The 15,202-nt window shown below is 45.1% G+C and overlaps 1 protein-coding gene across 19 annotated transcripts in view; it reads left to right on the forward strand.

Annotated features, from left to right (window-relative positions):
• Positions 1-15,202, forward strand: part of NEB (nebulin) — a 99,884-nt gene that overhangs the window by 18,390 nt on the left and 66,292 nt on the right. For all 19 annotated transcript variants that reach the window (XM_058839226.1, XM_058839208.1, XM_058839207.1 and 16 more), the window contains exons 28-55: positions 181-492; positions 686-892; positions 1,346-1,450; positions 2,230-2,337; positions 3,284-3,595; positions 3,790-3,993; positions 4,458-4,562; positions 4,906-5,013; positions 5,363-5,674; positions 5,999-6,202; positions 6,543-6,647; positions 6,740-6,847; positions 7,731-8,042; positions 8,363-8,566; positions 8,908-9,012; positions 9,105-9,212; positions 9,375-9,686; positions 10,330-10,533; positions 10,883-10,987; positions 11,080-11,187; positions 11,350-11,661; positions 12,140-12,343; positions 12,696-12,800; positions 12,893-13,000; positions 13,163-13,474; positions 13,778-13,981; positions 14,246-14,350; positions 15,041-15,148. In XM_058839226.1, coding sequence (XP_058695209.1) covers positions 181-492; positions 686-892; positions 1,346-1,450; positions 2,230-2,337; positions 3,284-3,595; positions 3,790-3,993; positions 4,458-4,562; positions 4,906-5,013; positions 5,363-5,674; positions 5,999-6,202; positions 6,543-6,647; positions 6,740-6,847; positions 7,731-8,042; positions 8,363-8,566; positions 8,908-9,012; positions 9,105-9,212; positions 9,375-9,686; positions 10,330-10,533; positions 10,883-10,987; positions 11,080-11,187; positions 11,350-11,661; positions 12,140-12,343; positions 12,696-12,800; positions 12,893-13,000; positions 13,163-13,474; positions 13,778-13,981; positions 14,246-14,350; positions 15,041-15,148 — 5,106 coding nt within the window. The remainder of the gene's footprint in view (positions 1-180; positions 493-685; positions 893-1,345; positions 1,451-2,229; positions 2,338-3,283; positions 3,596-3,789; positions 3,994-4,457; positions 4,563-4,905; positions 5,014-5,362; positions 5,675-5,998; positions 6,203-6,542; positions 6,648-6,739; positions 6,848-7,730; positions 8,043-8,362; positions 8,567-8,907; positions 9,013-9,104; positions 9,213-9,374; positions 9,687-10,329; positions 10,534-10,882; positions 10,988-11,079; positions 11,188-11,349; positions 11,662-12,139; positions 12,344-12,695; positions 12,801-12,892; positions 13,001-13,162; positions 13,475-13,777; positions 13,982-14,245; positions 14,351-15,040; positions 15,149-15,202) is intronic.

A 15,202-nucleotide genomic window follows, 5' to 3' on the forward strand; every position in this document is an offset into this window, starting at 1 on the left:
GGGAGAGCATCTGCTATCCCAGGATGCTCCAACCTGGCCTTGGGCACTTCCAGGAATCCAGGGGCAGCCACAGCTGCTCTGGGCACCCCATGCCAGCACCTCAGCACACTCTTAGGGAAGAATTTTTTCCTTAATTTCAAATCTAAATCAATTAACGTCTCTGTTTCTGTTCTCTTCCAGTATAAATACAAACTGGGGTATGAACAAGACAAGGGGAAACTCGTTGGCTTCCGCAGCCTCCAGGATGATCCCAAACTTGTCCATTGCATGCAAGTGGCCAAGATGCAGTCAGACAGGGAGTACAAGAAGGCCTATGAGATGAGCAAGACTCATTACCAGACACCTTCCGATGCCCTCAGCGTGGTGGCAGCCAAGGAGGCCCAGGACCGTGTCACCAACGCCAACTACAAACGCCTGATCCACCAGTACATGCTCCTGCCAGATGCAATGAGTTTGGAGCTGTACAGAAACATGAATCAGATACAAAGTGATGTAAGTTTTCTTCTTTGTGACTTCTGTTTTTACATCGTGGCTGCGGTTTGGAAAAAGCAGGATTATTTTTTATCAGCTCTCTTCTTCTTGTGGCTTTTGTTTTTCCATCATGGCTGTGTTTTGGAAAGAACTGGATTATTCTGTGTGAGCTGTTTGTACATTGTAAACTTTGCTTTTGTGTCCTGTTTGGCAGAATGAGTACAAGCAGGATTACAAGGAGTGGTTCAGGGGGATTGGTTGGAGTCCCATTGGTTCTCTGGATGTGGAGAAGTCAAAGAAAGCCACGGAGATCGCGAGCGATCGGAAGTACCGCCAGCACCCCAGCATGTTCCCCTTCACCAAACAGAACGATGCCATGGACCTGGTCCTTGCAAAGCAGAATGCAAACATCATGAACAAAGTGAGCATTTAGGGAAAAAGCCAGGCAGGCATTCACATACCATCCATTCCAAAAATCACTCTGCAAATCTCTGTCACATCTTTATGTGGCAGCGTTCCCCTGGGAAAAACAACTGCCACACGCTCCTCTTTTTTCATTGTTTTGTTTTTTTCTTCAGTGAAACAGTTCTTGATAAACAGCATTGGGTAAACAAATATTTTCTCACTTTTCTCCAAACTCTATTCATCCCATTCTTATGCAGAAATGACTGGTCCTGAAAATCCTAATATCATTAGAAGCAAGACCGGGCAGTAATTCAGCTGATTCTGGATTAGATCATTTCATAGTAAAATAAATCTGAGTCAGCAGCTTCTCCTTTTTACTCATCCATATCCAAATGCAAAGGTGAAAACCCTGGAAGAACCATCTTTTGTCCTTTATATTAACACATCTGCTGTAACTTTCTGTCCATAGCATGCTTATACCCAAGCCTGGGAGAAGGACAAGACTCAGGTCCATGTGATGCCAGACACACCAGATATTCTACAGGCCAAACAGAACAAGACAAACTACAGTCAGGTAGAGTATTTTGATACATCCTATCAACATTTTAAATTAATTTCTACTGGAGATTTAGAACACAGGCAAGAATTTCATGTGGGTAATACTTTCAGAGTAACAGGCTAGCAGACTAACAGACTAAATTGCATTATAATGTATGGAAAATATAAGTCCTGCTTTTGATGTGCATAGTCTGTACTCTATGCTTAGTATAGAATCCATGTTAAAAATTCCTCACTATAAAATTACAAGTTAATTGTGTATATTTTTAACATAACCTGTGGGAAAAAGCAGATGCAGTGATTCCAGCTTTTGTCTCAGCTTTCAGGTAGGAGAAAGTGACAATTGTGCCAGTAGAAAATACTGGGGTTTTGCTTTGAATCATTGCTCAGAGGCAAATCTTTGACTTAAGAATGCCTGTACTTAAAATCAACTGTGCACAAACTGACTTGACTGTTAAATGGCTTCAGGAAAATTTCATTAAAATTTTGTTAAGCCAGTCAAAAAGTGTTCAGTTATCTCAGATGTATGTATTTCAAATTCTCCAGATATGTTTCAAATCAAGATAAGCTATAATAGGAAGCTGCTAAATAGTGAAAAACTATTTAGTCCCTCTCCTAAGCCTTGGAAGACCAGCATTCCTTGTTTATCAGTTCCCCATTTCTCAGTTCCAATTCTAGCAGCCCTTCTCTCATAACTGATGCCTGTGAGGTGACCAGAATTTGCATCATTAGTGTGTCTAAATAGCAGGTGACATACATATGACTGGTTTTAATTAATATTGTTTTCAATTTCAGAAACTCTACAAGCTTGGCTGGGAGGAAATGATAAAGAAAGGCTATGACCTCACACCTGAAGCCATGTCAGTGAAAGCTGCCAAAGCTTCAAGGGACATTGCAAGTGATGTAAGCAGCATTTTTAACTCGATGTGACATGCATTGGTCTGGTTGTTATAACCTACAGAGTCGCAGGAAATTGAAATACACCTTTCTGCTAAGGTGCTGCTTGGAGTAAAAAACAGCTTTGCTGACAAAACTCCTTCCTGAGTTATTTTTGTCCAATTTAACAAGGGTTTCTCTGGCATCTTAACAAGCCCAAAGTTTGGTCCATTCATGACATGGCTGGTCATAAAAGGGAGGAGGCTTTCTGCTCTTTTGGCTGCTTCATTTTCAGAGCAGCAGCAAATTTAGTCCAATTAGCTGAGCCCAGTGCCTATCCAGAGAAATCCTCATTACAACTCTGAACAGATGTGGTGACACACAGGCTGCTGTTACCATAACTTGGTACAAATACAACTCTGCATTTGTGGAAGAGATTTTATTAATCATTAGGGAATGTTTCCTGTCCTTAAGTATCTTTGTATTTCACAGTTTTTCATTGTTGATGATGTTATTCATTATAATATTTCAGTGTGTCAGTATTAGGGAGTTCTGAACGGAGTGAGTGTGTGAATCAGATGGCACAGGAGACCATTCCTATTTCCATGCTCTTTTCCTTCCCAGAGACTCTTTCTTTTCCAGAGAACATTCACTGACACCAAGTCATGCACATTAGTCAAGGGGCTGCTATAACTTTACATGAGATGCCATAACAAGTTGTTAATTTATAGAATCATAGAACCACAAAATGGTTTGGGTTGGAAGAGACATTAAGGATTATTCAGTTCCACCCTTTCTGTGGGCGGGGTGCCCACTATCCCAGGTTGCTCCAAACCCCATCCAGCCTGGCTTTGGACACTTCCAGGAGTAATTTCATGAGGAATGTTAAAATGAGGGAATATATTGGTATTTTTCTTGTGTGTTTTACATGTTTGTTACTGTGATTTGAGTGGTGCCACCTTTGCCATTGCAGTTCAAGTACAAAGAAGGATACCGCAAGCAGCAAGGACATCACATCGGATTCCGCAGCTTGCAGGATGACCCCAAGATGTTGTGGTCCATGCAAGTAGCTAAAATGCAGAGTGAGAGGGAGTACAAGAAAGACTTTGAGAAGTGGAAGACCAAGTTCAATATGCCCGTGGATATGCTGGGCTTCCTTCTAGCTAAGAAGTGTCAGGAGCTGGTCAGTGATGTGGACTACAAACATATACTGCACCGCTGGACTTGTCTGCCAGACCAGGTCGATGTCACAGAGGCAAGGAGGGTCAACGAGCTGCAGAGTGATGTAAGCTCCCTCTGGGTTTAATTCACTTATTTCCATGTAAAAGAATTACTGCTTATTGGAAAGTATCTTTGATGACTCGCTTTTGATATCAGTATAGATCAGATTGGAGCTAAACTGCCAGTTAGACTTTTGATAGGGTTTAATCAATGAACAGTGAAATAATCTTCTATGGTTTTGATTTTTATCCTGAACAGAATGTGTATAAGTCAGATCTACAGTGGCTCAGAGGCATTGGATGGAGTCCTTTGGGATCTCTGGAAGCTGAAAAGAACAAGAAAGCTTCTGAAATACTGAGTGAGAAGAAGTACAGGCAGCACCCAGACACTATTAAGTTCACAAGCATCCCAGATGCCATGGATGTCGTTTTGGCAAAATCTAATGCCAAAAACAGGAGCGATGTAAGTTGCCTCTAGAGAGAGAATGTGGGATTCAATAAGTGAATACATTAATGTACATTTTAAAAATGATCTCTGGTTCAGAACATGCACTTACAATATACAGATAGCAGGTGTCTTTAGTCAGGGGCTCACTGCTCTTCATGTCTTTTTCAGAATATGAAGTTCTTGAGCACTGATAATTTACTCAGTCTTACTGCAAATAAGACCTTTAGTAGGCAGTATGTAAGTGTATTGTTTTAATGCTATTTCCTTGGCATTACATGGATGTAAAGAAGAAAAAAAAAAAGGTTGTGTTTCAGTAAGAAGTCATTGTATTATTTGATTTTCCTACCTTGTCTTGTTTACATCCCAAATTCTTGCTTAGTTCATCTTTGCTTTGTTAATGCAAGGAAAAGGTGAATGGAAATTACTGCTGTGCAGGTGAATCTTGGATCAGACCAGGTTTTTGTTTGTGCCTCTTTCAGGTACTCTACAGGGAAGCTTGGAACAAGGACAAGACTAAGGTTCACATCATGCCTGATACACCTGAAATTTTGCTGGCTAAATCAAACTTGATTAACACAAGTGATGTAAGTCTGCATTTGAAACTGGGAATAGAGAATCACAGGGTTGTATTACTCACTGCTACAGAGAGAGCTGGGAATAATTCAGATTAATATATTTGCTAAAAGAAAATGTTGATATTCAATGAAATAATCAGAAAATATTAGAAGTGTAATTTAAAAATATTTTATATGCAAGTTTACAAAATACATGTCCTTGATAGCAGGGTGTGGAGTTTAATTTAATTAATTAAACTGTGTTTGGAAACCTGTGCTTTCTTTTCAATAACCGCAGGTGGAAAGTTGTAGAATTGAAAAACTCCCAAGAGAGTTTAATCTGCATTAATTCCTTTGAATCCTTCTCCAACAGAAACGTTACAAGGTGGGATATGAAGAACTGAGGAAGAAAGGCTACGACCTCCCTGCTGATGCCATCCCCCTCCAGGCAGCCAAGGCATCCCGAGACATAGCCAGTGAGGTGGGTCTTGCAGAGGGAAAATCATGCTTACACCCAATTTTATGCTTATACATAAAATTTATGTAAAATTTTAACACTGTTGTATTGCTGCCCTCCTCAAAGGTGGTGTAATTCTTAATAGTATAAAGTTAATTAAATTAAATGCAATACTTTAAAGATGATAGGTTATAGGTATGAGAAATCCCATAATATCTCCTGGACATTACAACAAATGCTAACAATTTTGGGAAAAAACACAAGCAAATTAAAATATGTTAGATTCAAAATTCTTAACTACTGTATTAACAACAGAGAAACTGAAATGGCAGCTCAGAAAGGAGTAGTAATTGTTTCTTTTGTGTTCAATTAGTACAAATACAAAACTGCATACAGAAAGCAGCTGGGCCACCACATCGGGGCCAGGAACATCGAGGACGACCCCAAGATGATGTGGTCAATGCATGTGGCCAAGATCCAGAGTGACAGGGAGTACAAGAAGGACTTTGAGAAGTCCAAGACCAGGTTCAGCAGCCCTGTGGACATGCTGGGAGTGGTGTTGGCCAAGAAATGCCAGGAGCTGGTCAGTGATGCTGATTACCGTCACCCTCTGCACCGCTGGACCTGCCTGCCGGACCAGAACGACGTTGTCCATGCCAAGACAGTGTACGACCTGCAGAGTGATGTGAGTTGTTCTTTACTGACAGCCTTGGGTTGTCTGTTCTGTGGTCTCTTCTAGTTTTGAAGGAGGGATCTGTGTCTCTGGGAAAGGGCAATGGAGCCAAGTTGGTTTTTTTTCTGGAGAATCAGCAGGCGGGAAAGACAAACCCTGAGGGCAGTGGAGAATGGTATGAAGAGTCTTAGGGGATGGGCAGAACCACTGAATGGGTGGCTGGTGGGTTAACCCAGTGCAATATGTTTGGTTCAGGAGAACTTCCATTCATAGGAATTGGAGTTGCTTGGAGTGAGGAGATTGCTGAGCTGTTTGTGTCCTTTGGTGTCCTTCCAGAACGTGTACAAGTCTGACCTGCAGTGGCTGAGGGGCATTGGCTGGTCCCCAATTGGATCATTGGACGTTGAGAAGAACAAGAGGGCGAGTGAGATCCTGAGTGACAAGAAGTATCGTCAGCACCCAGACACCATCAAATTCACGAGCCTTCCTGACTCGATGCCCATGGTGCTGGCAAAGCACAACTCCAAAATCATGGACCAAGTGAGATTTCCTTGTGTTTGCATCTTGAAGGAAACAGATGCCTTCCTTTGTGAAGATGTTGGTTCTTCCATGGCCTGAATAATGCAATGGGAATGTTGGCTTCTCTTGCCTCAGTGATTTGAGTTCCTTGTTTGAGATCGAACACTCTTGTGTGGTTGGAGAAGTAATGGGGTGCAATGTGGGAAAGGGTGAAGGACTAGAACATTTTGGGGTAAGAGCAGGAGTTTCTGGGTTAGTGCAAGGTAGAATCCCCTTGCTTTGGTTTATGGATGTGATCTTCTAATTGAGGTTGTTTCCCTAAACCTGTGTGATGTTGTTTCCTGTTGTCCTCGTTTTTCAGCGCTCGTACATCTCAGCCTGGGAGAAGGACAAAACCAGCATTCACATCATGCCAGACACCCCTGGGATCCTGCTGGCCCAGCAGAACAAAGTGAACTTCAGTGAGGTGGGTGGTTGTTGTGGGTGAGGGCTCCATCCCTGGGCGCTGCACGTCCCGGGCAGCAGCGTTGTCTGAGGGCATGGTGGTGTCTGTTTCAGAAACTGTACAAGCAGGCGATGGAGGAGGAGAAGAAGAAGGGCTACGACATGCGGGCAGATGCCATTCCCATCAAGTCTGCCAAAGCTTCCCGGGACATCGCCAGTGATGTGAGTGCACAGGAACCCATGTGGCACATGATGTCACATGAGTGCCACATGCTGGCAATTGAACCTGGGATTTGCAAATCCATTTCATGTCACTGCCATTCAGTTGTCCATCAAAGGTTTTATTCTACACTGTCCACCTGTAGCTGTCCCTGCAAGTTTTGGGTGTGCACTGCTGCAAGGGAAGGCCTAGGAGAAGTGGAGGGGTATCAATGGGAACTGGATGATGGCCATAGCCCAAAGCTGGGTCCCTCCTGGGTTTGTGACTGCATCTCCTCATGCAACAGCCTAGAGTTCTGAGATGTTGGGCTGCCCTCAATGCTGCCCATCTTTGTGTCATTGGCTCTGCAGCTACATAGCTGAGCTGTGCATGAGGAAGGAAAACCTAAACCAGTTTTTCATATAAAAATTAAAGCTGTATGAAAGGCATCATTGTTTGTTACTCTCAGGTATTAATACAAAATTGCATTCCTTCATGTGTTTGCTCTCTTGCTTCTCTGTGTAGTTACATTTTATTGCCTCAGTAGTTTGAGTAAGTGTTGATGTGACCATTGTGCTTAAAGATCAGTAAATGATTCTTTAGGTTCATTTATTGCACTTAAGGTCTTTGGTATAGCTTTCATGATTTAGAGATTTTTCTTCCTCTCAGGTACTGACCAGTAGGTCTTAATACATAGGCCAGGGAGAGTCTTAGAAAATGTGTTTTATTAGAAGGATAATGTGTGGATTCTTTTCTAGCTGTAATGTGGGTCACCAGCTGAACATTTCACACTGTAAACTCTCTGTGGTTTCAGCTGATGAATTGGTTGGAGGTGGTGCCACAGGGGTTGCTAGGAATGTAAAGGAAACTAAAATAATACTCAGTGCATACTGTTTTTTCCTACAGTACAAGTACAAGGAAGGGTATCGCAAACAGCTGGGCCACCACATTGGGGCCAGGAACATCGAGGACGACCCCAAGATGATGTGGTCAATGCACGTGGCCAAGATCCAGAGTGACAGGGAGTACAAGAAAGCCTTTGAGAAGTCCAAGACCCACTTCAGCAGCCCTGTGGACATGCTGGGAGTGGTGTTGGCCAAGAAATGCCAGGAGCTGGTCAGTGATGCCGATTACCGTCACCCTCTGCACCGCTGGACCTGCCTGCCGGACCAGAACGACGTTGTCCATGCCAAGACAGTGTATGACCTGCAGAGTGATGTGAGTTGTTCTTTATTGGCTGTGTGACACTCCTGTGTTGCCTGTCCTGAATTCCTTCTCCTGTTGGAGGAGGGGATTGTGTGTCAGGGGAAAGAAAACAGATTGAAATTGTCTTCTAGAAAACCAAGGGTTGGTAAGTCTTGGGTGCAGATGAAAATGGTGTGAAGAGCCCTAGGATATGGGTACAAACCCTGAATGGGTGCTGGCGGGTTGACCCAGGGGAAATGTGTTACATTAAGTGGAGTTTCCCATGGTAGGAGTTGGGGTTGCTTGGAGTGAGGAGATTGTTGAGCTGTTTGTGTCCTTTCCTGTCCTTCCAGAACGTGTACAAGTCTGACCTGCAGTGGCTGAGGGGCATTGGCTGGTCCCCAATTGGATCATTGGATGCTGAGAAGAACAAGAGGGCGAGTGAGATCCTGAGTGACAAGAAGTATCGTCAGCACCCAGACACCATCAAATTCACGAGCCTTCCTGACTCGATGCCCATGGTGCTGGCAAAGAACAACTCCAAAATCATGGACCAAGTGAGATTTCCTTGTGTTTGCATCTTGAAGGAAACAGATGCCTTCCTTTGTGAAGATGTTGGTTCTTCCATGGCCTGAATTGTGCAAGGGGGATGTTGGCTTCTCTTGCCTCAGTGATTTGAGTTCCTTGTTTGAGATCGAACACTCTTGTGTGGTTGGAGAAGTAATGGGGTGCAATGTGGAAAACGGTGAAGCATTGGAAAGTTTTGGGGAAAGGGCAGGAGTTTCTGGGTTAGTGCAAAGTCCAGGCCACCTTGCTTTGGTTTATGGATGTGATCTTCTAATTGAGGTTGTTTCCCTAAACCTGTGTGATGTTGTTTCCTATTGTCCTCGTTTTTCAGCGCTCGTACATCTCAGCCTGGGAGAAGGACAAAACCAGCATTCACATCATGCCAGACACCCCTGGGATCCTGCTGGCCCAGCAGAACAAAGTGAACTTCAGTGAGGTGGGTGGTTGTTGTGGGTGAGGGCTCCATCCCTGGGCGCTGCACGTCCCGGGCAGCAGCGTTGTCTGAGGGCATGGTGGTGTCTGTTTCAGAAACTGTACAAGCAGGCGATGGAGGAGGAGAAGAAGAAGGGCTACGACATGCGGGCAGATGCCATTCCCATCAAGTCTGCCAAAGCTTCCCGGGACATCGCCAGTGATGTGAGTGCACAGGAACCCATGTGACACATGCTGGGGCTGAATCCTTTCTTTCTTTACAATCTCTGTGGCTTCAGCTGCAGTATTTTCAGGAGGTGGTGCCACAGGGGCTGCTGGGGCCATATAAAAATCCCAACCTAAGAGTGAACTTGTTTTTGTCCATAGTACAAGTACAAGGAAGGGTATCGCAAACAGCTGGGCCACCACATTGGGGCCAGGAACATCGAGGACGACCCCAAGATGATGTGGTCGATGCACGTGGCCAAGATCCAGAGTGACAGGGAGTACAAGAAAGCCTTTGAGAAGTCCAAGACCCACTTCAGCAGCCCAGTGGACATGCTGGGAGTGGTGTTGGCCAAGAAGTGCCAGGAGCTGGTCAGTGATGCCGATTACCGTCACCCTCTGCACCGCTGGACCTGCCTGCCGGACCAGAACGATGTTGTCCATGCCAAGACAGTGTATGACCTGCAGAGTGATGTGAGTTGTTCTTTATTGGCTGTGTTGCAAATACAAGTCTCTCTTCGTATTCCTCTGCTGGAAGACGTCCATGTGGGGATAATAATTTTTGGCTAATTCTGAGGCACTAAGGTTGTGTTGTGGCACTTCTTTTCATGGGCAGTCAGCGATGATGTTTGTGTGGGCTCATCCTTCATGGTCACAGAGGAATTCTTTCTTGCCCTGAATATTTTAAGGGGAGAGTTTTGGGACCTTCATTACAGTAAGGCAGGGGAAGGGCAACAGGATAACATTTTTGCCTTTGGAGGACCAGCAGTGGCAATGGCAAGGTTTGTGTACAGTGGTGCATGGTTCAAAGGGTCTTGGGAGGCGTAAGGCACCTCCCATGCCTCTGTCAGCTGCAGAATGCCACACAGGGCAGGGCTTTGCTGGGGATACCAAGAACATGGAGAGGGAGGGTGGTGGATTCCTGGGCAGGTACTTATGGTGTTGCAGGAGTAGGGAGCTCGGTGTGAGAAGTTGATCTTAATGAGAGTCCCATTCCTGGTGGCTGGTGGGTTGACCCAGGGAAATGTGTTCCATTAAGTGGAGTTTCCCATGGTAGGAGTTGGGGTTGCTTGGAGTGAGGAGGTCGCTGAGCTGATCTCTTTTCCTGTCCTTCCAGAATGTGTACAAGTCTGACCTGCAGTGGCTGAGGGGCATTGGCTGGTCCCCAATTGGATCATTGGATGCTGAGAAGAACAAGAGGGCGAGTGAGATCCTGAGTGACAAGAAGTATCGTCAGCACCCAGACACCATCAAATTCACGAGCCTTCCTGACTCGATGCCCATGGTGCTGGCAAAGCACAACTCTGAAATCATGAACCAAGTGAGATTTCTGTGTGTTTACGTCCTGAAGGGAATGAGCACCTTCCTTCCCTGGATGTTGGTCTATGTCCTTCCATGGCCTGAGTTGTGCAAGGGGAGGAAATCCCTCTTGCCTCAGGGATTTGTGTTCCTTATTTGAGATAAACTCTTATTTTCTGTAATTGGAGCAGTAATGGGGTGCAATGTGGAAAAGAAAAGGTTCAAGCACCGGAAACACTGGGGAAAGTAAATGTGTTCTTGAGTCAGTGCAAAGTACAGGCCCCTGGCTTTGCTTTGTGGACCTGATTTGCTCCTTGAGTTTTTTCCCTGAGCCTGTATGAGCTTACCTCTCTGTCCTCCTCGTTTTTCAGCGCTCGTACATCTCAGCCTGGGAGAAGGACAAAACCAGCATTCACATCATGCCAGACACCCCTGGGATCCTGCTGGCCCAGCAGAACAAAGTGAACTTCAGTGAGGTGGGTGGTTGTTGTGGGTGAGGGCTGCATCCCTGGGCGCTGCACGTCCCGGGCAGCAGCGTTGTCTGAGGGCATGGTGGTGTCTGTTTCAGAAACTGTACAAGCAGGCGATGGAGGAGGAGAAGAAGAAGGGCTACGACATGCGGGCAGATGCCATTCCCATCAAGTCTGCCAAAGCTTCCCGGGACATCGCCAGTGATGTGAGTGCGCAGGAGCCCTCATGGCACATGCTGGGGCTAAGTCTTTTCTCAGTCTAAAATCTCTGTGGCTTCAGCTGCTGTATTTTCAGGAGGTGGTGCCACAGGGGCTGCTGGGGCCATATAAAAATCCCAGCCTTACGGTGAACTTGTTTTTGTCCATAGTACAAGTACAAGGAAGGGTATCGCAAACAGCTGGGCCACCACATTGGGGCCAGGAACATCGAGGATGACCCCAAGATGATGTGGTCAATGCACGTGGCCAAGATCCAGAGTGACAGGGAGTACAAGAAAGCCTTTGAGAAGTCCAAGACCCACTTCAGTAGCCCTGTGGACATGCTGGGAGTGGTGTTGGCCAAGAAATGCCAGGAGCTGGTCAGTGATGCCGATTACCGTCACCCTCTGCACCGCTGGACCTGCCTGCCGGACCAGAACGATGTTGTCCATGCCAAGACAGTGTACGACCTGCAGAGTGATGTGAGTTGTTCTTTATTGGCTGTGTGACAGCCTTGGGTTATCTGTTTTACTGTTGGAGGAGGTCTGTGAGCCAAGGGTAGGTCACAGGAATTCAAATCTTTTCTTTCCTGGAGAACCAAGGGTTGGCAAAGCCAAGAAATTTTGTTACTGAGATAGGTATGAAGAACCTTAGGAGATGGAAAAGGCTCTTCCAATGTCTCTGCCAGTTGCAGATTGCCAAATTTGGTACGTCTTTGCTGGCAAAACCAAGATGAAAGGGAGGGAAGATTTGTGGATTTCTTGACAGCCTCTTGTGGTGTTGCAGGAGTGGGGAGACAAGTTTTTTGGAGCTGAGCTTATCTGGAGGCACTTTTGTGGCACAGGCTGGTGGGTTGTTCCCAGGGGAACATGCTTTGTTAAGTGGAGTTTCATGTGGTAGGAGATGGAGTTGCTTGGAGTGTGGAGGTTGCTGAGCTGATCTCTTTTCCTGTCCTTCCAGAACGTGTACAAGTCTGACCTGCAGTGGCTGAGGGGCATTGGCTGGTCCCCAATTGGATCATTGGATGCTGAGAAGAACAAGAGGGCGAGTGAGATCCTGAGTGACAAGAAGTATCGTCAGCACCCAGACACCATCAAATTCACGAGCCTTCCTGACTCGATGCCCATGGTGCTGGCAAAGCACAACTCTGAAATCATGAACCAAGTGAGATTTCTGTGTGTTTACATCCTGAAGGGAATGAGCACCTTCCTTCCCTGGGTGTTGGTCTATGTCCTTCCATGGCCTGAATAATGCAATGGGAATGTTGGCTTCTCTTGCCTCAGGGATTTGTGTTCCTTATTTGAGATAAACTCTTGTTTTGTGTGATTGGAGCAGTAATGGGGTGCAATGTGGAAAAGAAAAGGGTGAAGCATCAGAATGGTTTGGGGAACGAGCAGGAGTTTCTGGGTCAGTACAAAGTAGAGCCCCCTTGCTTTGGTTCATGGAGCCGATCTTGCTGTTGAGTTTTTCCTCAGCCTGTGTGACCTTACCTCCCTCTGTCCTCCTCGTTTTTCAGCGCTCGTACATCTCAGCCTGGGAGAAGGACAAAACCAGCATTCACATCATGCCAGACACCCCTGGGATCCTGCTGGCCCAGCAGAACAAAGTGAACTTCAGTGAGGTGGGTGGTTGTTGTGGGTGAGGGCTCCATCCCTGGGCGCTGCACGTCCCGGGCAGCAGCGTTGTCTGAGGGCATGGTGGTGTCTGTTTCAGAAACTGTACAAGCAGGCGATGGAGGAGGAGAAGAAGAAGGGCTACGACATGCGGGCAGATGCCATTCCCATCAAATCTGCCAAAGCTTCCCGGGACATTGCCAGTGATGTGAGTGCACATGAGCCCTCATGGCACATGCTGGGGCTAAGTCTTTTCTCAGTCTAAAATCTGTGTGGCTTCAGCTGCAGTATTTTCAGGAGGTGGTGCCACAGGGGCTGCTGGGGCCATATAAAAATCCCAACCTAAGAGTGAACTTGTTTTTGTCCATAGTACAAGTACAAGGAAGGGTATCGCAAACAGCTGGGCCACCACATTGGGGCCAGGAACATTGAGGACGACCCCAAGATGATGTGGTCGATGCATGTGGCCAAGATCCAGAGTGACAGGGAGTACAAGAAGGACTTTGAGAAGTCCAAGACGAGGTTCAGCAGCCCTGTGGACATGCTGGGAGTGGTGTTGGCCAAGAAATGCCAGGAGCTGGTCAGTGATACTGATTACAGGCACTACCTGCATGAATGGACTTGTCTGCCGGACCAGAACGATGTGATCCACGCCAAGCAAGCCTACGACCTCCAGAGTGATGTGAGTACTTGCTCATAAGCCCTGCACTGCTGTAATGTTTGTAATTTCCTTGGAATATAAACTAAACTAATTGCTCTCATATAGTATTTTGTCACATTTTGGGTTTTTTTCCCTGTTCCTAGCAAGGTCATTATATTTTGAGGATTGAAGGAATCTGAATGTAAGAGCTTTTTGAAGGTTTATGTATAGCCAAACAGGGGAATTAGCTCCATATAATGTCATAATAGGCAATTTTAATATATTGGGATGCCGATTATCATATAAAGGGAAATTTTTAACTGCTGCCTTTATATTTTGTAACAGAACTGCTACAAGTCTGACCTGGAATGGCTGCGGGGCATTGGCTGGGTCCCAATTGGTTCCTTGGAGGTTGAGAAGGCCAAGAGAGCAGGGGAGATCCTGAGTGACAAAATTTACCGCCAGCATCCTGACACCATCAAGTTCACCAGCATCCCAGATTCTCTCCCCATGGTGTTGGCCAAGCAGAACGCAGACACCATGAACAAGGTGAGTCTGGATTGGATCAGGTGACACATCAAGAGTCTCTGCCTAAACCCTTAAGACAGGACTAGGACACAGACCTGTGCCTGTGCTGTGAGATTTCAGCACAGTACTGCTGTAAAAATGTAATTTCCATTCTTGGTATTCAATGGGAAACTGATTTTCATCAAGAGCTGATGTAATGATATCTTCCTAGATAATAACTGGGTTAATTTGTCACCGTTATCAATTGTGAATGTCTCCAAATACTCTGCTGTGTTTGTCTTGCAGCGTTTGTATACAGAGGCCTGGGATAAAGACAAGACACAAATCCACATCATGCCTGACACGCCTGAAATCACACTGGCAAGAGAGAACAAGAAAAACTACAGTCTGGTGAGTGTGGGATCTCTCCAAATGTAACTGCTCTGTGTCATGGCTGGATCAGGAATGGTCTGGGAAACCTTCTAGAGGTGACACTATCAGTTTCCTTAAGTAACTTTCATATTTATCCAAAATATTGTGACTTTGAAATCATGTTTGTATATTTGTAGTAGGGCATACTTGGAACAGTGAACACTGGTGAGAAGAAATACATACATTCCACACAAGTTGTGTGTTTACACTGAATTTTGGGGAGTCATTTCTGCCAGTGTGCATAATGTTGGGAAGGCAAAAATTAATATCAGAAAGGTAATTACTAGCATAATTCTGAAAAGGTGCCAGTGTTCAACATCATTTTAGGCAAACAAGTTCACATCAGTAAGTTTTTTCAATTACATCCGTGGTTTTAAAAAGTAAGTTTTACTCCATTTGTATAGAAGAAAAGTTTAGCTCTAAATTGTAGTCAATGTTACATTATTTAAAGCAGTAAAATCAAAACTTATTAACAAATGTATTTAGCAAAAGTCTTCCTTTGACATGGATTTGTATCAGCTACTGATCTGAGGTTTTGAGTTAAAGGTAGGTAAAACTGGGTATAATAAACCTAAACACAATTATTAGATCTACTTCCAAGCAATTTGTTTTGCATAGAATATAATATATGGAACTTATATGAGTCCCATTGTTTAATTCTTCATCTAGAAACAATACAGACAGGCCATGGAAGATGCAAAGAAGAAAGGCTATGACTTGAGAGCTGATGCCATCCCCATCCAAGCAGCCAAAGCATCCAGGCAAATTGCCAGTGATGTAAGAATCTACTTTTTTGTTTCTTTCTGTGTTGACATCTCTCCTCTGCAACCT

Source organism: Poecile atricapillus, chromosome 5 (assembly GCF_030490865.1).
Source record: "Poecile atricapillus isolate bPoeAtr1 chromosome 5, bPoeAtr1.hap1, whole genome shotgun sequence".
NCBI lineage: Eukaryota > Metazoa > Chordata > Aves > Passeriformes > Paridae > Poecile > Poecile atricapillus.